Source organism: Anthonomus grandis, chromosome 17 (assembly GCF_022605725.1).
Source record: "Anthonomus grandis grandis chromosome 17, icAntGran1.3, whole genome shotgun sequence".
Taxonomy (NCBI): domain Eukaryota; kingdom Metazoa; phylum Arthropoda; class Insecta; order Coleoptera; family Curculionidae; genus Anthonomus; species Anthonomus grandis.
In genome coordinates, this window is record NC_065562.1 from 18587594 (window position 1) to 18614499 (window position 26906).

General features: G+C 31.0%; 1 protein-coding gene across 15 annotated transcripts in view; it reads right to left on the reverse strand.

Annotated features, from left to right (window-relative positions):
- The window catches only part of LOC126746168 (rho GTPase-activating protein 21), a 176908-nt gene that overhangs the window by 69734 nt on the left and 80268 nt on the right, over positions 1-26906 (reverse strand). For all 15 annotated transcript variants that reach the window (XR_007663802.1, XM_050454313.1, XM_050454304.1 and 12 more), the window contains one exon: positions 9362-9409. Coding sequence is in view for 14 of the 15 variants with exons in the window: in XM_050454313.1 (XP_050310270.1) it covers positions 9362-9409 (48 nt within the window). In the remaining variant the exon portion in view is untranslated. The remainder of the gene's footprint in view (positions 1-9361; positions 9410-26906) is intronic.

Consider the following 26906-nt stretch of genomic DNA (forward strand, 5'->3'; position numbering starts at 1 on the left):
GGGCAAATTTGACATTTTTTCTTGGAAAAACTAATAATTTTCAAACGTTTTCTTCAACGTTTTTAGATTATATGGAATCTTCTGAATCGTTTGGTACCATTAAAAAAGTCGTACCTCTTATAGGTTTTGAGCTATGACCCTTCAAAGTTGCGATCTTTTAGACTTTTATAGGCCGAAAATGGGCAAATTTGAAATTTTTTCTTGGAAAAACTAATAATCTTCAAACGTTTTCTTCAACGTTCTTAGATTATATGCAATCTTCTGAATCGTTTGGTACCATTAAAAAAGTCGTACCTCTTATAGTTTCTGAGTTATGACCCTTCAAAGTTCTGATTTTTCAGACTTTAATAAAACCGAAATGGTCAAATTTAAAATTTTTTGTTGGCAAAACTAATAAATTTCAAACGTTTTCCTTAACGTTTTTCTAATATTTGAAACCTTCTGAATTGTGTGGTACTACTGGAAAAATCGTACATCCAACAGGTTTTGAGCTATGGCCATTTTCAAATATCCGGTCTTTTACACTTTTATAGGTCAAACCTTCATAGGATTAACAAATCAAATTATTTGGACTAAAGGTTCCTAAAGGTTTTTTTTTATAATTTCACAAGCTATTCATAACTCAAAAAATAGACCAGGTACAGTTTTGAAAATTTTTCCACTTATGCCTTGAACAATTTGATTGGATACGTGTTTCAGCGTTTTCCAATATATAGGCATGGTTCTAAGGGAAACAAATTTTTGGAATTTTTTTTTCAAAATTTCACAAACTGTCTATAACTCAAAAAGTAGATTGGATACAATTTTAAAAATTTGTCTACATAATCCCTGGCCAATTTGACTGGACACCTATTTCAGCATTTTCCGAAATAAGTACGTGCAGTATTTAAACTTTGTAAAAGATGAAATCAGATTTTTTGTGCCACCGATTCCGATTAAGGAATTTTGATTTTTTTTTTCAAAAATGATACTGTAAAAAAACCAGACAAGAAAATCGATGAAAGGGCGAAGGTGCCAGGAAATGAAATTTAAAAAAAAATTGATGTTTGATTCGAAAATAGTGGAGGGGCTAGGAAAAAACCGGGTGACGATTTATTTTCAGTTTTCTCTTGTGCAAAGGAACCAAAACTACTGCCTGGGAGAAATTAAATTGTTCCTTTTTTTTTTAATGTCTTCACTCCCTTACTCGATAACTGTATGGGATCAAATCCTATGTAAGTAGAACTTTTTTAATGAAAATGACTTATTCAATCTCCAATTGATTGAAAGAAAAAATTAAAATCCACACTTACGGGCTAAAAATAGGGTATAATTTTAAGTGCGATCGATCCGATTCTATTTTCACGATTTTTATGAGAGCCCATAAAGATTTTCGCACTCACCCGCGTGCGTCACAACGCGCCCCGTATAAATAAAGCGAAATTAACCGCGGGGCAATTTGTCTCCTCCTCCTCTTCCTCCTCCTTACCCGGCCGCCATATTAAAACGGGATTTATTACACTCCGAGTGTGAATTCTTTACGTGCACCTTCAAACATTTATTTACGGCACCGTCGCTTCTTGACTTTTTGACTAATTGTCCCGGATTTTTGCCAACATTTTCTTTCGGTTAATAATCTCTCGGTTCACCGCATTTGACCTATATATTGTAATATGACCCTCCTTTTCTAATGTGACGTCACAAATGATTTTTAAATTCCTTTCAAAGGACCCTATTTGTGAATAAAAAAAAACATTTCCTGACCCCTTCAACTTTTTGGCGCCCAACGAAATCTCAATTTTTGTAACATATCCACGTCCAATGCCGCCAACGCGGCTCCCGCGTTCATTACCTCAGGTAGTTAAATTTGGGTAAATTTTTCATTATTTCCCAAACATTTGAGGAAATTATTTATCTATACCAGGCACTCCTAAGTAATTTTTTCAGCCAGTTGAATGCATTTTTAATTTTTTTGCAGGCAATTCAAGTCGTTTTTCTAGATCGTTGATTGTATTTTCAGTTTTTTCTTCAGGCAATTTTTAATTTTTATCACCGTGCAAATTCGAAATTTCTTGGAGAAATTTTCCTTAGGAAACAACGTACATCACATTGATGATGATTGATGGAAAAATGTTTAAAACTCCCTGGAAGTTTAATGAAGTAATTTGCACAGGAATTTAACTGTCTTTTTCATTGAGCACCCAAATGGTAAATAGGCCAAGAAAAAATTCATTTTTTTTTACAAATTTTTCAGGTGTTTGAGGACTTTTTTGCTTTCTTTGAGGCATTTGAAGAAGTTTTTCATGTTTTTTTTTTTAAAACAGTTTCAGTTATACTTTCTAACGGTTAAGTGTATTTTTTTACAGGCATTTTAAGTGACTTTTTAAATTTTTCTTAGTTTTAACTTAAATTTTACTTCAAGATATTTTAATGCATTTTTAATTTTATTTCTCGAGATTTCAGAACAATTTCTTCAGAGCATTTAAAATCAATTTTTCACTTGACTGGATTTTCAGTTTTTTTTTCTAGGCATGTCAGGTAATTTTTCAGGCGTTTGAGGATATGTATAAATTTTTCCAGGCATTTTAGTCACTTTTGAGTATATCTTTCATTATTTTCCAGGCATATGAATAAATTATTTATCTATTCCAGGCATTCCCAAGTAATTTTTTTCTAGACAATTGAGTGCATTTTTAGTTCATTAATAAGTAGTTGCAGTAAACTATTTAGACACTTGAGGAAATTTTTAATTTTTTCAAGGCAATTTAAGTAATTTTTTACCAACTACTTTTTAAGAGGTTGTACTGCATGTTAGGAAAAACATCTAGGAATTTGAGGAGATTTTTTATTTGTTCCAAGCATTCTCATTTAATTTTTAACACACTTGAGTACAATTTCACATTTTTTTAGGACATTTGTACATTTTTAGTTAATTGAGATTGTATTATATATTAATTTGTACATTCCTAAGGTATTGAATAGGGTTTTATTTTTACTGGCCTATTGAAACAACAGTTTTCTGTGTGGTGGCATAGGGTAAACATTGTTGTCTATTAAATTGTCTATTTGGATCTGGTTAAGATAACATATTGATTAAAAGCAAGAGATAATTACGTTTTTTTTCTTTGGGATTGTTATTTTTGTGAAGCATTATATAATGGTTAATTTATGCAAAAAAGTGTAAAAACTATTGACTTTTAATATCCTCTACTCCAAATAATTTGATTTTTTAGCTCAAGAGAATAAAAATTTAAATTCTTTAGGTCTACTAGGCTTAGATGTATGCAATTAACTGTAGATTATTAAAAAAACATTTGTCTACAAATTTTATTAAAGGTTTGAGGTGATTAGAGTAGAACTTTTGAAGCTATTGACCTTTAGGGACCTCTAGTTCAAATAATTTGATTTTTTAACTCTATGAAGGTTTGACCTATAAAAGTGTAAGAGACCGAAAATTTGAAAATGGCCATAGCTCAAAACCTATTGGATGTACGATTTTTCCAGTAGTACCACACGATTCAGAAGGTTTCAAATATTAGAAAAACATTAAGGAAAACGTTTGAAATGTATTAGTTTTGCCAGCAAAAAATTTTAAATTTGACCATTTCGGTTTATTAAAGTCTGAAAAATCAGAACTTTGAAGGGTCATAACTCAAAACCTATACAAGGTACGACTTTTTTAATGGTACCAAACGATTCAGAAGATCCCACATAATCTAAAAACGTTGAAGTAAATGTTTGAAAATTATTAATTTTTCCAAGAAAAAATGTCAAATTTGTCCATTTTCGGCCTATAAAAAAGTCTAAAAGATCGCAACTTTGAAGGGCCATAGCTCAAAACCTATAAGAGGTACAATTTTTTCAATGGTACCAAACGATTGAGAAGATCCCACATAATCTAAAAACGTTGAAGAAAACGTTTGAAGATTATTAGTTTTTTCAAGAAAAAATTTCAAATTTGACCATTTTGGGCCTATAAAAGTCTGAAAGATCGCAACTTTAAAGGGTCATAGCTCAGAACCTATAAGAGGTACAATTTTTTCAATGGTACCAAACGATTCAGAAGATCCCATATAATCTAAAAACGTTAAAGAAAATATTTGAAGATTATTAGTTCTTCCAAGAAAAAATGTCAAATTTGCCCATTTTCGGTCTATAAAACTCTAAAAGATCGCAACTTTGAAGGGCCCTAGCTCAAAACCTATACGAGGTACGACTTTTTTAATGGTACCAAACGATTCAGAAGATTCCACATAATCTAAAAACGTTGAAGAAAACGTTGGAAGATTATTAGTTTTTCCAAGAAAAAATTTCAAATTTGACCATTTTGGGCCTATAAAAGTCTAAAAGATCGCAACTTTGAAGGGTCATAGCTCAAAACCTTTAAGAGGTACGACTTTTTTAATGATACCAAACGATTCAGAAGATTCGATATAATCTAAAAACGTTGAAAAAATCGTTTGAAGATTATTAGTTTTTCTAAGAAAAAATGTCAAATTTGCCCATTTTCGGCCTATAAAACTCTAAAAGATCGCAACTTTGAAGGGCCATAGCTCAAAACCTATAAGAGGAACGACTTTTTCAATGGTACCAAACGATTGAGAAGATTCCATATAATCTAAAAACGTTGAAGAAAACGTTTGAAGATTATTAGTTTTTCCAAGAAAAAATGTTAAATTTGCCCATTTTCGGCCTATAAAAGTCTGAAAGTTCGCAACTTTGAAGGGTCATAGCTCAGAACCTATAAGAGGTACAATTTTTTCAATGGTACCAAACGATTCAGAAGATTCCATATAATCTAAAAACGTTAAAGTAAATGTTTGAAAACTATTAGTTTTTTCAGAAAAAAATTCCAAAAGTTGATTATTTTTTTTATATTTCTATAAATTTCTATGTCCTGTCCATATTTTAGAAACGCTGAAGAAAGTACCCAATTAAATCCATAGAATACATGAAGAAATTTTCAAAATTGTATCTAGTCAACTTTTTGAGTTATAGGCAAATACAAAAATTAATTTTTCTCAAAATCCTGCGCACATTTTGAAAAACGCTGAAACACGTATCCATTCAAATTGTCCAGGGAATATGCGAATAAATTTTCAATAACCCATCTACTCAACCTCACGACTTACGTCATTTCAGTTAGCTTAATAATAACACTGCCATTGGACATGTACCATTACCATAAAATCGCCAATAGTCTCAAAACTCTTCCTGCACCACTTCAAACAACATGCATAGAGAACAAGAATATTCCAATTATTTGTTGAGTGATTGCACCATTTTTAGACTCTTAATTAAAGAAATATGTCGGATCCGCATGACGACAAAATAACACAGGGGCTCTGTATAATACATTAATTAATATGAATAAACAACGAGAGAAGAATTCATCATGTGACATAGCCCTAGAGAATAAAATGTCGCATGAAGCCGACAAAAGACAATAATATGCGTGAGTATGGGTGGCTTTTTGGTTGTTTTTGATTTTGTTTATTTAAAGTGTGTCACGAACGTTCGACAGGACCGAGCTCACTCGAGGCCAAACTGGCAATTAATATCGGTTTCGTTCCTTAAGTGAATCAGGAACTGATGGATAAAATCACGAGAGAGAAAGAGAGAAAAAATCGACGATCATCGTTTTTAATTTGGATTAAGTTCTTCCTATTTTTTTTAATTGGCACGATCAGTTTTCTACCAAATGCATTGGAATTATCAATAAAACAATAAGAAAGAGCAAAAAAATCCATAATTCAAAATCTTCTTACCTCTATAAATAAAAGTGTTCTTCAGTACTCTTGAAGGCGCATAATAAATAATTTTAATTGCGTGACAGCACAATACCTTAACTCTCCCTCACAGAGGAACCCCCACCTCTAATTGGACCAATTAAAACGCTTAATTAGCATTGGCGCTTTATCTGATTGGTTTAAAAAATTTGACTCTTCCTTGTGCCCCCCTCTGTATATAATTTATTAATGTTTTTATAGCGTTTTGCGTAGGTCTCAAAAAAAAAAGAAAAACTAATTGCCTCTTCGTGCAACACTCATTTTCTCTCTTTTAAAACGCGTGGGCAATCGCTCTTTGTTTCCATATAAACACATACAACATAGGAATCGATTGGGATTTTTTGCTTTTATCCCGGACTGACCTTAATCAAGATTAAATTGGCCCCCTCATTATAACACAATCTGCCGTACGGTGTTGTGGGTCGATTGTTTATTTAATATTGAACATCATCACGTCCAGGTGGTTTAGCAATATTTACGCATTCGGTCCTTCGAGCCGGAGATTTTATACCTCAAACGTAAAATTTACGTTGCAAGAAACAGTATAGACATTTGGTCCATTGAGCCGGTTTTTGATCTTGGCCGAGGGCGATTATCTAATAACCGAAATGTAATTTAATTAAAAATAATTGTACATTTGGTCCTTTGAACAGGGAATAAAAAAATGCTCCTAATGTTTTAAAATGTGACGTAAAGTGTCTGGAAGGAACTGGAAATGCCTTACTTCAACTGCCTTAAATATCATAAAAATGCCTGAACAATGTGATGACATTTAAATGCCTGGAAAAAACTAAAAATTTCCTAAAAAAAATTTTATAAAATGGTTTTAAATGCGTGTAAGAATAACTTAAAGCGCATGACAGAAATAATTTAAAAGTACTGTTAAAATAAAAAAATGACTTAGGAGTGTCTGATAAAAATTAATAATAATTTTAACTACCTCAAAAAATTGGAAAAAATTACTTTATATGCCTGAAAGAAACTAGAAATGCCCTGAAAACGGACTTAAAATTTTTGGAAGAAAATTAAAATATCCTCGACTGCCTGGAATAGTCTAAAAATTATCTCAAATGACTGAAAAAATACTGCCTGGAAAAACACTGGAAATGGCTTGAGCTGCCTAAAAGAAATCCGATGAAATTATAATAAATTACTTTGAATGCCTAGAATAAAGTAAATAAGATGGCCTTACTTACAAATATTACTGAAAGTGGCTGGAAGACAATAAAATTACTTGGAATATATTAAACACAGCCTATAAATGCCTGAAAAGTATGTTGAAATTAAAATGTGTTAAAGTAAATATCAATAATTTGAAAGGCCGATTTAAAGTGGCTGAGAGACTGCCTGGAAGAAACTAAAAATCTTTGAATGAAAAACACTTAAATATCTGGAAAAAATAACGTAGTGCCCTACAATGGCCTAGACAACGGACTTTAAGTGCCTAGAAGAGCCTAAAAATGACTTCAAGTGCCTGAAAAAAATGAGAATTAGGAGATAAATTACTGCCTAAATGAATATCTGGAATAACGAAATGTAGTGAAAAATTCCGAAAAAATTATATTTAAAGTGCCTTTTTTTTTTATTTCGAAAAAAATCAATTTTTGGGGAAAAATTCGATACGGGGGGGTATACCCGAAAAATGAAAAATTCCAAACTTTGAAGGTCGATATCTCGGCTTCTATGGGAGCTATCGGGAAAATTCCAACGGTTTTGTCTTAGTTTCGTCGTTCTGAATCCAACGAGACCATCCACAAGGTCGTAGCTCTTATAGCAGCTGAGATATGGCATTTTTGATGCCCATTTTTGGCCTCAAAAACAGACGTCGAAAACGACTTTTTCAGGATTTTCAAAGTGCTCTCATTCCCTTAGTTCTGCTCGGATCCTGTTATAACCCGGCGTTTTTGTAATCTAGGTGACCCAAATAAGACGCTGGTATACTTAGTTTGATTTCGAAAAAAATCAATTTCTGGTGAAAAAATTCGATACGGGGGGGTATACCCGAAAAATGAAAAATTCCAAACTTTGAAGGTCGATATCTCGGCTTCTATGGGAGCTATCGGGAAAATTCCAACGGTTTTGTCTTAGTTTCGTCGTTCTGAATCCAACGAGACCATCCACAAGGTCGTAGCTCTTATAGCAGCTGAGATATGGCATTTTTGATGCCCATTTTTGGCCTCAAAAACAGACGTCGAAAACGACTTTTTCAGGATTTTCAAAGTGCTCTCATTCCCTTAGTTCTGCTCGGATCCTGTTATAACCCGGTGTTTTCGTAATCTAGGTGACCCAAATAAGACGCTGGTATACTTAGTTTGATTTCGAAAAAAATCAATTTTTGGTGAAAAAATCGATACGGGGAGGTATACCCGAAAAATGAAAAATTCCAAACTTTCAAGGTCGATATCTCGGCTTCTATGGGAGCTATCGGGAAAATTCCAACGGTTTTGTCTTAATTTCGTCATTCTGAAACCAACGAGACCATCCGCAAGGTCGTAGCTCTTCTAATAGCTGAGATATGGCATTTTTGATGCCCATTTTTGTAAGGTAGAAAATATAAGAGAAATAATTATTGAACTTCTACGAACCCCTATAAGTTTTACCCTTATATTTCTTATTACGAATTATGAACCTATCATGGACGCGTTAAGTTCGTGAGAATTCGTCGTCATTTTTTGGGTTATTTTCCTCGTCACGCTCCTGTACATTTCGGCCGTTTTTGTCCCTTTTTACCGCAAGGTAACGGTTAAATGCACCAATCAGAATTGTTGCCTCATTGATTTTTCTTTTACTGTTATCGAAAAGTCGCGTTTGATCGGTCATTTCGTAGTATGTTAAGGTTAAAATAATTTTATGAGTATTGGACGTCATTTTTGAGTAGTGACAAAAGTCCGGGGAGGTTTCAAGTTCACATATGAACTGCTGAAGTATGACAATAGAAAAAGTACTAAAATATAAAGCTGTTACACAGAAAGTAATTTTAAAATATAGATATTTACACAATTTTTGATAATAATCATAAAAATACTAAAAACTCGTATTTTAACGTGTGTGATAGGCCCATGCCTGGACCAGTTTGACACCTCTTTAGACGCCAGTAGATTGCCCCCTCCTATTTGGCACTAATGGTGAAATTCTTCTCTTTTCTCTTTTTATTTTATAGTAAATTTTCCAAGATAAACAAAGAGGGAGCGGTCATTTTTTTGAAGACCTATGAGGCCATTTTTATTTAATTCCAGGCAGATTAGGTCATTTTTGCATGCATCTGAAGACATCTTAAACACTTTAATAAAATTTTAACTCATATTTTGAGTCAATTTGCATAAATATTCGCATAATGGGGACAATTTAATTTGATGGTGTGGCACGTAACACACACACTCAGACACACCAGAAACCCGCTCGTAATTGGCTCGTTAAGTTGTTCCATTCAGTTTAAACAATGTTTACTAATGAGCGGAATTTAAAATGTTTATCGTTGAATTATTATTAAGGGCATTCGTTCATTAGTATTTTCTTCTTTTTTTTAATGAACTATGAAAAGGGTGAAATTTTTGTTTAAAGAAAAAAGATCGATTTTCATCAGCGGTACTCACCGGAAATCTTCGATCCGCTTGTGTTTCCTGCGCTCTCTGGAATATTTCCTGTAAACAAAATGAAAATTAGTATGTAAAAAAAGAATCAACCAGGTCTTGTTTGAATATAGATCAATACGACAAAAACATCATATTATTATCATCGTTAAATATAAGTTTATTCAACGGTTTTTTTAGGAAATTTTTGGTTTTTGTACATTTATCAAGCGTATATGGTCAAGATATCTTATTTACCTGTAGAATATACGTATTGCATATACGATTCTATTTACAAAAGGGAGAACATTTTGGCATTTAAAAAAATTGACACGGGATTTACTTATCTAGTTTTTAAACTCGATTACTACACCTAAAATATTTGATTGAAATTCTTTTAAAAAATCACTGTTTTTCATTCATATTATCACAGATTTAACTAGCTACGCTCGTAGCGTTCGAGCTACGTATTTACGTGTTTCGTAGCTACGAGCGTAGCTAGTTAAATCTGTGATATTATCCAATAGAATAACGCTGTTTCTACACTAAGAATTTATATATAAAATTATATGAAAATTAAATAAACAAATTGTGTTATTAGTTTAGATATTAACGGCAAACTCAGCGTTCATTCATGCGTATTATCTTGGAAAACAATGATTTTTGTACATAATTTCTTACTGGAAAGATGTGTGGGGTGGGCGGGGGGGCAAGGGTAGAATTAATAAAAAACAATTTTTTTGCAGAAAATAACTGCCTTAAAAACAATGCTTTCTTAATTAAAGGTAAAAAAAAAATCTAATTTTTGCATCTATCCTGTTCTTACATAACCTTAACGTTTTCGAGTAAAATGTGAAAAAACCGTATTTTATTTCTCGAAAGCAAGGCGTATCGCTACAAAAATTGCAGTAGTTGTGCTATTTTTTACCGCAAATAAGTGAACATTTAGGTTTATTAACCCTTATGTGACTGGAAAGGTACCCGGGTACCTTTTCAGTTTTCAGATATGAATTTTTTTTTAACTCACCTTCGATGAAGCTTGTACTTTTGTGACATTTCTTAATTTGGTTTTTTTAAGTTATTGTTAAAATTTGGGTGTAAAAAATTTTCACCCATGGTTGACTGGATGGTTACCCTGGTACCTATACTATGTTTATAATACTAATAAAATTTTTATGAGTTAAATTCATATATTTTATTATACAGGGTGATTCAAAAGTAAGCGGCATCCTTTCAGGGACGTAATCCTTGTATGAAAATAAGGCAAAAAGTTCATATTAATATGGGTCCGAAATTGCTTCCTAAGGGAGCTACGCCCCTTTGAATAGAACCCCTTGAAGACAATTTTTTCTCTATAACTTTAAAACCCTTTAGAATTAAATTATGAAAATTGGTGTACTGCATAAACATTTCGTTGTGAATAAGATTCTAAATTCAAATTTTTTAAATTTTAATCAGGTTCGTCACATACGGGGGTTGGTAAGGGTAAAACATCACATTTTCTTTTACTCTTTAGGTTATTGTGATTATGTTTGAAAATTATAAAATTTTAGAGTCTTATACGTAAAAAAGGTAGTCTTAGTTCAATTCGATAGAGCGTACCATTTACGAGAAAAGCGACTTTGAAAATGTTCTGATTGCGTATGTTTAATAGATAATAAAATTACTGGATACGCATTTAAAACGAAGTTGGCGGTAGTTTTTTGGTTTTTGGCATTTGAGTGCCATCTTTACTAGTCCAATGGAATTGTGAAGCTAAATCTGGATGAACGTCATCATCATCATCAGACTCCGAATCTTCTAGCTCTACAACAGGATCGTTTTCAACATCAGAATCCTCGCCCTCTCCATCTGACAGTTGTGGAATATACTCCTCTTCATCAGAAGCAATAAATGGCTCTTCTTCTTCATCACTTAGGTGTTCTAAGGCTTCTTCTAATTCCGAATAGGTCAACCTATTATAATATTCCTATTATTATTTAATTTACCTTTTTTTGTACTCTGTATTAACTTTGACATTTTACCTATTATGTAAAAATAATAAATATATTTGTTTTACCTTGTCTTCCGCCATCTTCCCCTTGCACTATCGCTTCGACTAGGACCGGCCTCACTATCCAACATTTTAACGTATAAAAAATACTTTAGATTTAACGTAATTCAAACTCTACTCAAGTAGGTACAACGCGTTACTGACGAATATGAACTGATCTTGTGCAAAAATATAAACAGAGGCCGAGGCGCCAGAGGTAGGGAAAAACTCACACAGATGTGCATGTTTATAGTAAGGGTAGAAATTCACAGAAAAAGCCACGGCCCTATATAAAATACATAGTAGGTACTCGAGTACCCACGCCGTCCTTAGAAGGTGTTTTTTCCCCAGTCACATAAGGGTTAAGCTAAGTAAGGTTAACTTAAGGTTAACTTTAAAATAAAAAAAAAATCAGTTCTTTTGGTTCTAAACAATTTTTTATTATCTAAGATTAAAAATTCAGTTTTTAAATTAAAACTATTAGTATATTTGTCAACCCATATGGTCAAAGAAATGGCTAAAATATTGTGACTTGCAGAGCTAGTCGTCTGTAAATGATGCGAATGTCAGATCCTTCATGCATTTCCATAGGACCTGTTAAAAATGGCAATTTTTTAGTTAAAAAAAGGGCAAACAACAACAAGAATCGATGTGAAATGACTTATCTATTATCATCCAGTTCACGATTCACGCTTAACTAAATTCTATGGCGTGCAACGTTAAACCACATCTCTTAAGTACGTTCGTATATCCTGGTCGGAACAACGAAACACGCGAGTATAAGTAAGGCACAATTTACGGCATCGAAAAATAGATTATCTCCTCTAATAGGCATATAATTTTCTTCTTTACTCACTCAACCGTTGTTCGAGTATCGTGACCGGCCGAGATCACTTTGTACTTCTTCTTTCGCTATAATAGTCCGACCTTCTTAATTAACCACTACCATGGGTAATAACATATTATTGGCTCACTGTTATCATTTCGATTCTCTTCATCAATTTTCTGGACAAGTTCCGGATTTCCTTTTTCATATTACTCCAGACACTTGAAGGCATTTTACTATGTTAACAGGCGCATAGTGGTTAGAAATGAAAAAAAAACCGGGACGAAACCCGAAAAATCAAATGTTACCATTCGAGGTAAAATACCTTTACATCTTGTCTAAATGGCGTTAGGTTCCTAAATTTTTGAGAGTCAGGTGATTTTATTCAGACAGAAGTTTTCCAGCGCTGGAAAATCATTGTACAGATTCGAGTGATTGTGTTACAGTCATCATACGTATGGCTCGAAGGACCAAATGTTTTTCTCAAATATCTCGCAAACTACTAGAGATACCTATAGAGTGTTTGGTATTAATGGAATCGGGAACGAAAGCTCTATTAATCTATTTAAATAAAATATATTTTCCAGTCACTTCAAAATTTTATTTTTTTTTTAAATTGTTCAAAATTTATAACTTATTAAATAAAGAATCTTATGCTGAATAAAATGAACCCAAACACTTTATATTTATCTTCATTAGTTCCTGAGATATGAGGATTTAAGTGCAAAATCCGGCTCGAAGGACCAAACGTTTTTTTGAAAATATCTCCTTAACTATAAGAGATAGCTATAGAGTGTTTGGTATCAATGTAATTGGGAGAAAAAGCCGCATTGATCTGTTGACATGAAAATAATTTTTTAGACACTCAAAATTAGGTCCAGATATTTAAGATTAAAAAAATATTTGTTTTTTTTTGTTGATTGGATGGACAATTCCATGCTGATTAAAATGAACCCAAACACTCTATATTTATCTTTAATAGTTCTCAAGATATAGAGCCTGAAAGTGCAAAATCCGGCTTGAAGGACCAAATGTTTTTCTCAAATATCTCGCAAACTATTTTTTATTATTTTTATTTTGTTCCATGCTTTTAGAGGAATTTTTTAAAATATTCCAGGCATTTGAATTAATTTTTACTTTTCATTTTATTCAAAATTCACACGTCTGGAATTTTCAAAGAATGACTCCATCTGCGTGGAATAAAGCTTTGAATCAACTAAAAACTAAAAATTATTTAAAATGCCTGGAATATCATGAAAATGCCTTATAAAATTAATTATTCGAAATTTATGGATGTACAATAGATAATAACGACAATAAAATATAAATAAATAATAAAAAAATAGTTATAATAAATAAAGGGTTTTTTAACCGGACTCGAACTCTGGTGTGTGTATATAATTGATACCAATGTTAAACTTTTGTTCCCTTGATGATGGACACCGCCGTGTCCGAAACGTGCCGGGAATTATAAAAACCGAATGACGTTTAATAAATAAGTGGAGGAAGACTGTAGTAAAAACTATGGAAAAAACTGGTTTGTTTATGGTAAAACAATGAGGGTGTCAGAAACCTGTTATTTTAAGCTGTTATAAATTATTTATTTTCGAGATTTTTAACTATGGTAGCAATACGAAATGTGTAACCTGTATTTAAAAAGAGTCTCCATTAAAATGACTTTAAATTACTGAAAGATGGCTTTAAATACGTTGAATGAACGACTTCTTTAAATAATTACTTCAAATGCCTGGAATAAAATTAATATTTTTTGCAAAAACCTGGCAGACACTTGAAATTGGCTAAAATGCCTGAAATAAAGTTGAAAATGATGAAGAACACTTGAAAATGGCTTTAAATGCCTGGAATAAAATTAAAATTTTTTTGCAAAAAACCTGGTAGACACTTGACACTGAACATGGCTTTAGATTCTTAAAATAAAATAAATTAAAAATGACTTTAAGTACGTAAGAGATATTTGAAAATGACGTCAAATTATTGAAATAAAATTAACAATCTTTAGAAGAAAAACTTGAAAATTGAACAAAAATGAATTCAATGCCTGGAATAAAAATCGCTTCAAATACTTGAAATATATTTGAAAACGTTTAGTAAATGAATAGAGGGAGACTGTAGTATTTAGTTCAGTTTTTAGTATATAAAAATTGTGGAGAAAACTGGTTTACTGAGGGTGTCAAAAAAACAGAAGCCTGTTATAAATTTTTTATTTTCAAGATTTTTAATTATGGTAGCAATGGATGAATATGTACAGGGTGTCCCAAATTCGAGGGTGACCATTGGGATCTCGGAAACCGTAAGAGTTACGGGGTCGGTTAAATGGAGGCAAAGTTGCGCAAATTGGAGCTTAATAAAATGACGTTTAAAACATTTGAAAATTCCGGATACTTACGGAGATATCCAAAAAAAAAAAACGAAATTTGTCAACATCGTTTTTACCTTATACCGACTTTATTTAAAGAGATATCGGAAAATAAAAAATAGTTTTTCATTGCCACTTTTTATACCCTATAACATGACGCAAAAAAAAAATAAATCCGACGTTTCGTTTTTTTTTTCGATCATCATCAACTTTATTTTTTCTTATGGGCGCCATATTGGATTTTCTTATTTTTAAAAAGTATTTTTTAATTACCTTTAAAATGAGGTATCGCACTTGCGTGTCCGATTACTTCTTCTAGTACTTCCCATAAGAACTCCATGAGGGCAAGAGAGAAAGATATATCAATGGGATTTCCAAATAAATTGATTTTATATAAACTAAAGCTAAAACCAATTCAATGAAAATGTATCCTTTCATTTTATTAAGTTTAATGTCATTTTGTCATTAAAAAAAATCAAAATATTAGGTTAGGAAAGGATACATTTTCATTGAATTGGTTTAAGAAAAACTATATCAAATTCAGAGTATTTTTATATCTTTCTCTCTTGCACTCATGGAGTTCTTATGGGAAGTACGGACATGCAAGTGCGACAACTCATTTTAAGGGCAATTAAAAATACTTTTTAAAAATGAGAAAATTTAATATGGCGCCCATAAGAAAAAATAAAGTTGATGATGATCGAAAAAAAAAAACGAAACGTCGGATTAATTTTTTTTTTTGCGTCATGTTATAGAGTATAAAAAGTGGCAATGAAAAACTGTCGGTAGAAGGTAAAATTAATTTTGACAAATTTCGGTTTTTTTCGGATAACTCCGGAAGTATCCGGAATTTTAAAATGCTTCAAACGTCATTTTATTAAGCTCCAAATTGCGCAATTTTTTCTCCATTTAACCATTTAATTTGTAAGAGCTGAAAAGTGTCGATTTTTTATGGTGCTAGTGGTATCTAAAAGATGCCACTAAGAACTAGGATCGTGCCTATACCAAATATCCACTTCTTTACGGCAACCCTGAATTAATAATTTATACAGAAAACCTTCATTGCAGCCATTTCCCCATTATTCCAATCGGCCGGGGCACACGAAGCCGTAAATCATAAAACGTTGCGAATTTAATTTAACGAGAGGAATTCAACAACGCAACGAACGATATAAAGAATGAATCCATAAATTCAGTTATTTACGTAAGTTATTCGATTTGACATGCGGTATTTATGTACACTTCTTTTATCACTTCAGTTCCTTTCGAATATATAATATAGTAGTAATAAGGCGTGCGTGGCGGTTATTAATGCTTTGTACCGTAAATGGGTCTATTTGTATGCTCTATTAACAGCTAATTTATCTAATTTCAAATCAATATTTACTCGCTGTTTTGCATAAATCGCCGAACGACGACGGTCGTGTTTGTGTTGCATTTGTATCGATCGGTTTTTGTCGACCTTGTAAATCCTCGATAGTGTGAAAAATATTGTTTCTTCCAGGTATTTTAATCTGGAAAAGCAAAAGAATTCTTCCAGGCAATTAAGGGTTGAAAACCCACCGTTAAATTTCCTCTAGAATCTGAGCGTAACTGGTCCACAGAAAAGTCAATTACCGCCATGGGTTATTAGTAGTAACAACAAAAAAATCCCGTAACATTTTACGTAAGACACAAGGGGGCCCAGTCAAGTATGAAATTGTTAAAATGTTCACTTAAACACATTAAAACGAAAAAAAAAGGAGCAAATATTTAAAATATCTTAGGTCGTAAATTAGGCCCGCTTGTCCGGTATGAGTAAACGGGATCATAAATAATTAATTTTATTACGACGGCGCAGTTATAAATATATTAAAATGGAGAAAGGTGTGTGTGTAGGAAGGAGAGCGCACTGGAAACAATAATAAATTTAACCGCGAAGATTTAAATAATATATTATTGTGTACGTCTAGGAACTCCCTTCGACATTAGATGCCTATCAATTTACTGGGGGCCAACCCTCGATAAATAAATCACACGGATGATTTAGTATTAACGCACCCCACCCCTCGTAAAACGCCCACGCACCTTTTATTTTAATTAAGATGGAATGAACGTTGTTCTGCTCCAGATTGTGAGAGCCTGATGATGATGGTTCTCAAGAGACGAAACCCTGTTCTGTTTAATCTCAAGCGTTAAATGAAATTTCATCATCAGAGTCATTGTGCAGATTTCTAATCCGTTACATAAAGCGATGACTGTAGACATTCCTAGTGTAAAAATTTCAAAGAAAAAAAAACTTGATTATGTACTGTAAAATTAACCCGTCATCGTCATTCGGGTTTCTCTTTTAATTACAGCCCGCGCGCGCTTATGGGAAGAATTTGACATTTAAGCGGAAACAATGGCCGTTTTGTCGATGATGTTATAATCAGTGCGGCCCTGTCGAATTTAACAGCCGCTGTTGCTGATTGTACAATTTTTTGTACAACTTTGTATAAGTCACTTTCACCCGCACTTCAATTTCAATTTCAAATGAATATTTCAAGTATTTTTTGAGTTATGGGCATATTGTGAATTTTTTAATTAAAAATAAATGATTATCCTCAAAAATAATTTTTTTTCTCAAAAATTGTCAAATTTTTTTAAAAATCCTGAAATAGGTGTTCAATGAATTTTATTGAGGAATACGTGTACAAAATTTCAAATGAATATTTCAAGTATTTTTTGAGTTATGGGCATATTGTGAATTTTTTAATTAAATAAAAATGATCATCCTCAAAAATAATTTTTTTCTCAAAAATTGTCAAATTTTTGAGAAAATCCTGAAATAGGTGTTCAATGAATTTCATTGAGGAATACGTGTACAAAATTTCAAATGAATATTTCAAGTATTTTTTGAGTTATGGGCATATTGTGAATTTTTTAATTAAAAATAAATGATCATCCTCAAAAATAATTTTTTTCTCAAAAATTGTCAAATTTTTTCAGAAATCCTGAAATAGGTGTTCAATGAATTTTATTGAGGAATACGTGTACAAAATTTCAAATGAATATTTCAAGTATTTTTTGAGTTATGGGCATATTGTGAATTTTTTAATTAAAAAAAAATGATCATCCTCAAAAATAATTTTTTTCTCAAAAATTGTCAAATTTTTTCAAAAATTCTGAAATAGGTGTTCAATGAATTTAATTGAGGAATACGTGTACAAAATTTCAAATAAATATTTCAAGTATTTTTTGAGTTATGGGCATATTGTGAATTTTTTAATTAAAAAAAAATGATCATCCTCAAAAATAATTTTTTTCTCAAAAATTGTCAAATTTTTTCAGAAATCCTGAAATAGGTGTTCAATGAATTTCATTGAGGAATACATGTACAAAATTTCAAATGAATATTTCAAGTATTTTTTGAGTTATAGGCATATTGTGAATTTTTTAATTAAAAATAAATGATCATCCTCAAAAATAATTTTTTTCTTAAAAATTGTCAAATTTTTGAGAAAATCCTGAAATAGGTGTTCAATGAATTTCATTGAGGAATACGTGTACAAAATTTCAAATCAATATTTCAAGTATCTTTTGAGTTATGGGTACATTGTGAATTTTTTAATAAAAAAAAAATTATCATCCTCAAAAATAATTTTTTTCTTAAAAATTGTCAAATTTTTTTCAAAAATCCTGAAATAGGTGTTCAATGAATTTCTTTGAGGAATACGTGTACAAAATTTCAAATGAATATTTCAAGTATTTTTTGAGTTATAGGCATATTGTGAATTTTTTAATTAAAAAAACATAATCATCCTCAAAAATAATTTTTTTCTCAAAAATTGTCAAATTTTTTTCAAAAATCCTGAAATATGTGTTCAATGAATTTCGTTGAGGAATACGTGTACAAAATTTCAAATGAATATTTCAAGTATTTTTTGAGTTATGGGCATATTGTGAATTTTTTAATTAAAAAAAAATGATCATCCTCAAAAATAATTTTTTTCTCAAAAACTGTCAAATTTTTTCAAAAATCCTGAAATAGGTGTTCAATGAATTTCGTTGAGGAATACGTGTACAAAATTTCAAATGAATATTTCAAGTATTTTTTGAGTTATGGGCATATTGTGAATTTTTTAATTAAAAAAAAAATGATTATTCTCAAAAATTATTTTTTTCTCAAAAATTGTCAAATTTTTGAGAAAAGCCTGAAATAGGTATTCAATGAATTTCATTGAGGAATACGTGTACAAAATTTCAAATGAATATTTCAAGTATTTTTTGAGTTATGGGCATATTGTGAATTTTTTAATTAAAAATAATTGATCATCCTCAAAAATAATTTTGTTCTCAAAAATTGTCAAATTTTTTTAAAAATCCTGAAATAGGTGTTTAATGAATTTAATTGAGGAATACGTGTACAAAATTTCAAATGAATATTTCAAGTATTTTTTGAGTTATGGGTACATTGTGAATTTTTTAATTAAAAAAAAATGATCATCCTCAAAAATAATTTTTTTCTTAAAAATTTTCAAATTTTTGAGAAAATCCTGAAATAGGTGTTCAATGAATTTCATTGAGGAATACGTGTACAAAATTTCAAATGAATATTTCAAGTATTTTTTGAGTAATGGGTACATTGTGAATTTTTTAATTAAAAAAAAATGATCATCCTCAAAAATAATTTTTTTCTCAAAAATTGTCAAATTTTTTAAAAAATCCTGAAATAGGTGTTCGATGAATTTCATTGAGGAATACGTGTACAAAATTTCAAATGAATATTTCAAGTATTTTTTGAGTTATGGGTACATTGTAAATTTTTTAATTAAAAAAAAATTATCATCCTCAAAAATAATTTTTTTCTCAAAAATTGTCAATTTTTTTCAAAAATCCTGCAATAGGTTTTCAATGAATTTAATTGAGGAATGCGTGTACAAAATTTCAAATGAATATTTCAAGTATTTTTTGAGTAATGGGTACATTGTGAATTTTTTAATAAAAAAAAAATGATCATCCTCAAAAATAATTTTTTTCTCAAAAATTGTCAAATTTTTGAGAAAATCCTGAAATAGGTGTTCAATGAATTTCGTTGAGGAATACGTGTACAAAATTTCAAATGAATATTTCAAGTATTTTTTGAGTTATGGGCATATTGTGAATTTTTTAATTAAAAAAACATAATCATCCTCAAAAATAATTTTTTTCTCAAAAATTGTCAAATTTTTGAGAAAATCCTGAAATAGGTGTTCAATGAATTTCATTGAGGAATACGTGTACAAAATTTCAAATGAATATTTCAAGTATTTTTTGAGTTATGGGCATATTGTGAATTTTTTAAATAAAAAAAAAATGATCATCCTCAAAAATTATTTTTTTCTCAAAAATTGTCAAATTTTTAAAAAAATCCTGAAATAGGTGTTCAATGAATTTAATGGAAGAATTCATGTACAAAATTTCAAATAAATATTTCAAGTATTTTTTGAGTTATGGGTACATTGTGAATTTTTTAATTAAAAAAAAAATTATCATCCTCAAAAATAATTTTTTTCTCAAAAATTGTCAGATTTTTGAGAAAATCCTGAAATAGGTGTTCAATAAATTTCGTTGAGGAATACGTGTACAAAATTTCAAATGAATATTTCAAGCATTTTTTGAGTTATGGGCATATTGTGAATGTCCCGGTAATCCAGAAAAAATATGACTTCAAATGTCTAGAATAAAGTTGAAAATTACGTCAAATTACTGGAATAACATTAAAAAGACTTCAAATGCCTGGAAGAAACTTGAAAATTGTTTTAAATGCCTGGAATAAAATAAAAAAATGACTTTAAGTGCCTAAAATAAAGTGGAAAATGACGTCAAATGCCTGTAATAAAATTCATATTTTATTACATTTAAAACCTAGTAGACCTTGAAACTGGCTTTAAATGCCTAAAATAAAATCTTTGGAAGAAACTTTAAAATGGCTTTCAATGTCTAGAATAAAGTTGAAAATTACGTCAAATTACTGAAATAAAATTAAAAAGGCTTCAAATGCCTGAAAGAAACTTGAAAATTGTTTGAAATGCCTGTAATAAAAATTAATTTGAATGCCTGGAATAAAATCAAAAATTGCTTCAAATGCCTGAAACATATTTGAAAATGGCTTAAAATGCCTAGAATAGAAGTAAAAATGACGTCAAATGCCATAAATAAAATTAAGAATGACTTCAAATGCCTCGAAGAAACTTGAAACGGGCTTCAAATACTTAGAAGAAGAGACTTGAACATTACTTCAAATAAAGTTGAAAATAGCAACAAACGCCTGGAATAAAAATGAGAATAATTTCAAATTTCTGAAAGATAGTTAAAAATGGCTTTAAATACCTTGAATGAACAACTTCTTTAAATGACGAGTTCAAATGCCTGGAATTAAAAAATAAATTGATATTTATTGGGAAAACCTGGCAAACACTTAAAAATGGCTTAATTAATGTCTGAAATAAAGTTGAAAATGTTGGAAGACACTTCAAAAGTGGCTTCAAATGCTTAAAATAAAATTAAAAATAACTTTAAGTACCTGGGACAGATTTGAAAAAGACGTCAAATCATTGGAAGAAACTTGAAAATGGCGTTAAATGCCTGATTTAAATTAAATAACGCATCAAATGCATGAAAGAAACTTGAAAATGTCTTTAAATGCTTGGAATAAAATTATAAATGCTTTGAATAAATTTAAAAAATTACCTTAAGGGTCTGGAATAAAGTGGAAAATGACGTCAAATTCCTGGAATAAAATTAAAAAGTGACAACAAATGACCCAAAAAATTCCGAAAAAATAAGAATTGACATTATATTCCTGCACTAAAATGACCTCCAATGCCCGAAATATATTTAAAAAAAAATTGTGAAAATTGAGGCTCGGTGCCACTGTTACTACTACACAATAAAACGTGGATTTTTCATCAAATAAATAAAAAAACGACACGATCGGGTGCACAAGAGAAATAATTGACGCGACACGTCGTTACGCTGAACCCGTTCCCGCATGTAACCGTGTAGTTTTTTGGCATTTTGATATACGACTCGAACGTACACCTATCAGTCATGCATATTGAACTTTCCCCATTTATCTATTAGGAGGTTGTTTCATGTATATGGATAATATATATTTTCCGGTCAATTAGGCTCAACATCGGCAAAAGAGAGTAAGAATGAGAGAGAAGGTAGAAGGGTCACGTCGTTTCTTAAGCACACTTTTTGAGTAATTTTCTATAAAGCATCGGAAGCCATTTTGGTATTCCTTTTCTAACCAATACTTAGAAAAAAATGCCTCCCTGGAAAGCTTTAAGAAAATGGGGATATGCTTAAAAGGGGGGAAAGGAGTGAGGAGGTTTTCCAGAATTTTGTAGTTTTTCAGCATTGGTTCCAAGTGGTCCAAATTACTTTAAATGCCTGAATATATGTAAAAACAGCCTGAAAAAACTACTACAATCATTGTAGTTTAGTGACTTGTACCATACCAAGTATAGGATTAATTTTCATGGGAAAAATTATAAATGAAAAAATTATTACATACAAACTTTCCTGAAAAGTACCGTAAATCATGAAATAGAGCTTGGAAAGCGACAAAATTAAGAGATTAAAATTCGGTGCCTGGGCTTTGAGGTAATTTCTCCTTACTTCCAGGCAGTTGAAGCCCATTTTTGGTTTTATTCTTACCAATGAAAATTCAACCTTCAACTGCCTGGAAGTAATTTTTTAATTCTTCCAGGCAGTTGAAGACTTTGATTTTTTCAGGCAACAACAATTATTGTAGTTTAGTGACTTGCACCATACGTAGTATAGGATTAATTTTTATGGAAAAAATATAAATGTAAAATTGCCTAAGCTAGAATACCTGGAAGAGGTCAAATTATTAATACAAACTTTTCTGAAAAGTACCGGAAACTATAAAATAGAGCCTGGAAAACGACAAAATTAAGAGATATGAAAAATTCGATGCCTGGGCTTTGAGGTAATTTCTCTTTACTTCCAGGCAGTTGAAGCCCATTTCTGCTTTTATTCTTACCAGTGAAAATTCAACCTTCAACTGCCTGGAAGTAATTTTTTAATACTTCCAGGCAGTCGAAGACATTTTTTCAGGCAAAGTTTTTCTATTAAAAAATTTAGACTGGACAAAAAAAACCCAAAAATGAACTTAACTGCCTGGATATTGAAGCTCCTCTATGGTTTCGTCCAGAAACTCCTTACAAGCTGGAATTTTCAAATTGTTACTTTCAAGCAGAAATGCAAGCAGAATCAAGCAGAAATGCCTTCCAAAGTTTCGAAATTTAAAAAAATGCCTGGAAAAAATGTCTTAAATTTCACTGCCTGAAAAATGCAAGGTTAGCAACACAAAAGATTCCAGAAAATATAAATTATAGCCTGGAAAAATGACAAAAGTCTAATTGGAGAAATTCGAAGAAAGACCTTAGGACCTGCAAAACTACAGTGATGAAGTCTTTCTGGTCTTCCTGGAAAAAATACAAAATTAAGCAAACTGCACGTGTTTAGCAAAGGAAAAATCGGCAAAAAAAAAACCCTGGAATTGCGTGGAACTAGTCAAAAAGCCACACCAATAATATGTCCCTGGAAACCAAATACAATATTATACATCTAGAAAATTTAATTAAAGGGCGTATTATACAGGGTGTTCGAAAAAATAGACGGAGATATTTCAATGGGTGATTCCTTGTAAAAAAATATGAGAAAAAGTGTCTATAAACACGGGTCCGGAAATGTACAGTTTTCAAGATACAGGGTGATATATTAAACAAAATATTTACTCGGTTCTTTTGAAATTTGGCAGTACCTATTCAAGGTCTATTTCTCATTTCTTCGCAAGCATTTACAATTTTATTTCTTAGCTCTTCTATTGTTTGTATATGACTAGCATAAACCAGACTCCCCATAAATAAAAATCTATTGGATTTAAGTCAGGAGGGCGAGGTGGCCATTGAATTGGTCCACCTTCAAAACAGTATTTTTTTTTTTTTTTGCCAAAAAGGAAAAAATTTAAGAGGCGAAAAAGTTGTGTTTTTAAATGCTTAATGAAACAATACATTTTTTGCCAATAATATTTGCTAAAAAGTCCCCCGGGACGCCACTGGACCTTATAATTTTAATCTAATTAGAGCTAAACGAATCAGTGTCTTAATAAAGAGTTCTGATGAATTTAATGGAAATTATGAGTTTCAGCTTATTAACAAACGATTGCTTCACAATTTTCTTGCATAGTGTAATAATTAATCGAAATTGACCCCAATTAGCAAGCAGGTCGGATATTCTTCAAATTATCCCGAAATAATGTCACTCGGGAGGAAAATATTCACTTTCGCTTTCCACCAGAGGATATTCCCATATATGAAGACCAGTCGCGAGATCTATACGCTTATATAGAGACCGCATACCGGGCAGTAATAATTATTGTTATTATTTATTACGGGGAATTGGTTTATGTAAGATTTTATGTTATTTATTGTATATATGGCATAACGTATCCTTATTGGATGTCTTGGTGATCAAGTGTTTTATGCTACAGTGCCGTACAAAAGTGTCTTGAGTGAGTTATAAAGAGAAATGTGCCAATCTGTCTTGATATCGGATAATTTTATTACTACTGGCGGGCTACCGCTAGACCGACATTTTATAATAAATTACCGGTTATCGGGTTACACCGGTAACCAAATATTTATTAGAGAAAGTTTAAACAATACGGATTTACGGTTTCGGACCGTATAGTATAAATCACCGTTCGTTCGTTCGGTGATCGGTCGACGGATTCACGTATTGTTCAACTTTTTATACCGACTGCAATCGGGGCGTTTACTATGAATTATTACCGACACACTATATTGTTTATATGAATTTATTAAAAGCGATTAACCGGAAAGGGTCTATGGTTTGGTACCTCGTCGGTCATTTTGATTTATAGGACCAAAAAACTATAAAGATTTTGTACAATTTTTAGCGCATTAATTGATCGCGGTGGTATAGTTCACTCAAAAATATATCTACCATTGAGTCCTACTAACATATATCAATTAGACCATTTAAGAAGTTATAAAGGGAACAGGGTCGGATTGAAAATCACCCATAACCAGTCTAATAATTTGTCGGTTAATTAATGGTCTTCTTACCTAATAAAAATAATTACTGTAAGGATTTCGTGAAAATCCACTATCCAGTGATATTAAACGTTTATTAATAAAAAGCACGTGGACTTTATAAGATATTTATCATAACAGTGATTTTAAAAGTACCTGAATCATTTTACTCAGCTCGATTAAAAATAAATTAATGTCGTATTTTTGTTATAAGAATTACAAAAAAAATAACGATAGTGATTTTACGATTATGTCAACTAATAGTATTTAAAAAAAAAAATTGTTGTTCTTTGGATATTGTTAAGTACTACAATATTTATCACTGCAGTGATCGAACTTACGAAAAAATCACAATGGTGATTTTACAGATACATACAACTAGTAATGGATAAAAAAAAATTTGTTTTTTCTTATCTACTGTCAACCTTAAAGTAGAATAAATTATTTGTCACAGTAGTGATTTTAGCTTAATTTATTCAAAAATAAATAAATTTTGTATTTTTTCTCATAAGTCAGGGAATAATAATAAATTTATCACAGCTGTGATCAAAGAGATTGCGCCCCCTCTATTGAAGCTTAAAAAAATCACAGTAGTGATTGTACGAATATGTCAACTTGTAATAAATAAAAAGATATGTTTTTTCATGGTTACTTGGAAATAATAAAAAAATTATCACGGCAGTGATTTAAGTTACAAGAATAATCACAAATATGATTTTACCGATACCATATTAAGTAAAGAATAAAAAAATATATTTTCTCCTTAGCTACCTGTAAGTAATAAAATATTTATCACAACAGTAATTGTAGTTGGAAAAAAACGCAATAGTGAATTTGATTATAAAATTTTTCTTAAATTATAAGATTTTCATACGATTTTAATTTAACCAATTTATATAAATATGTTTATTTACTTGTAAGCCAGGGAGTAATAAAACGTTTATTACAGCAGCGATTGAGGTACAAAAAAAATCACAATAATGATTTTACGAATAGATCAACTAGTAGTGAATAAAAAAAATGTGTTTCCTTGTAAGCCTGTAAGTAATTAAATATTTGTCACAACAGTGATTTCAATTTAACTGATTTAAAAATACAGGAAGTAAAAAAAAATTATCACAGCAGTGATTGATGAGATTGTTCCTACACTATATACATCACCAAGATAAGAAGCTTACTTCCTTACGAGAATTATTGATTGGGATAAGTGTTAATAAATAAGCAAGAAAATTGTTTATTTATTTATTTTTTTTCTGGACAAAATACGCAAATATTTTATTAATGTTATTTATTTTCTGCTCTGTGAAACGAGATAGTTAAATTATATTTATTTATATAAGATAATATCGCAACTGTTAATTCGGACTAAACTCAAAAGTATAAATATATCCACATATTTACATTTTTTACCATTCATCGTAACTACTTAATATTTTGCGATGTACGTAAATAAATATTAAATTTCTAATCCGGCTCTAACCACAAATATGATAATTTTGAGTCTTTTTATGACCCAAGGCATATCTTTGAGTGAACTACACAAGATAATTGAAGTTATGTACTAATTTAAAGATTTCTTTTTAAAATTGTACTAAAAATGTTGGGCACCAAAAAGCTCGATTTTCATAATATAATTCGCGCGATATTAATTAATTTATGACTTAAGAAGCTCATTGCCTGTCAACTACGCCCTCAATCCTCAAAAACTTTTTCATGTTTCCGACCTCCTGAACTTAATGCAACCACCTAAAGGGGCGTACCTCTTCTACTTCCTGAGATATTAAATACTTTAGTCAATGAGAATATTTTTAAAAAAATACATCTAAAACCCATAAGGATCGGCCGGCCGGTCATGTCATGATCTAATAATATTACGGTAAATAATAACACAGTTTCGCTCCTAACAACATTATAATTAGCTCCGCGGGGAGATCGGGACCGTCAAATGCGTAAAAGCACGAAACGCTCGTTTGAGTTACGCAACCTTTCAGGTTACTTTACTATCAATCACTTCGAAATAACAAATTTTTAAATTTTATAACGTTCCTAACGTTAACTGTAAATCAGGAGTGATAACGTCAAAACGGACGGCGAGTTTGTCATAATGTGGAACGATGACCCAGCCAAGTCTGCTGGCCTGTCTACCGTGTTTTTCCCTATTTTTCTATTAATGTTATCGGGAAATGGCACTGAGTCAAGTATTTTTTTTTGTTTTTAAATTTGGGATAAATCAGACATTC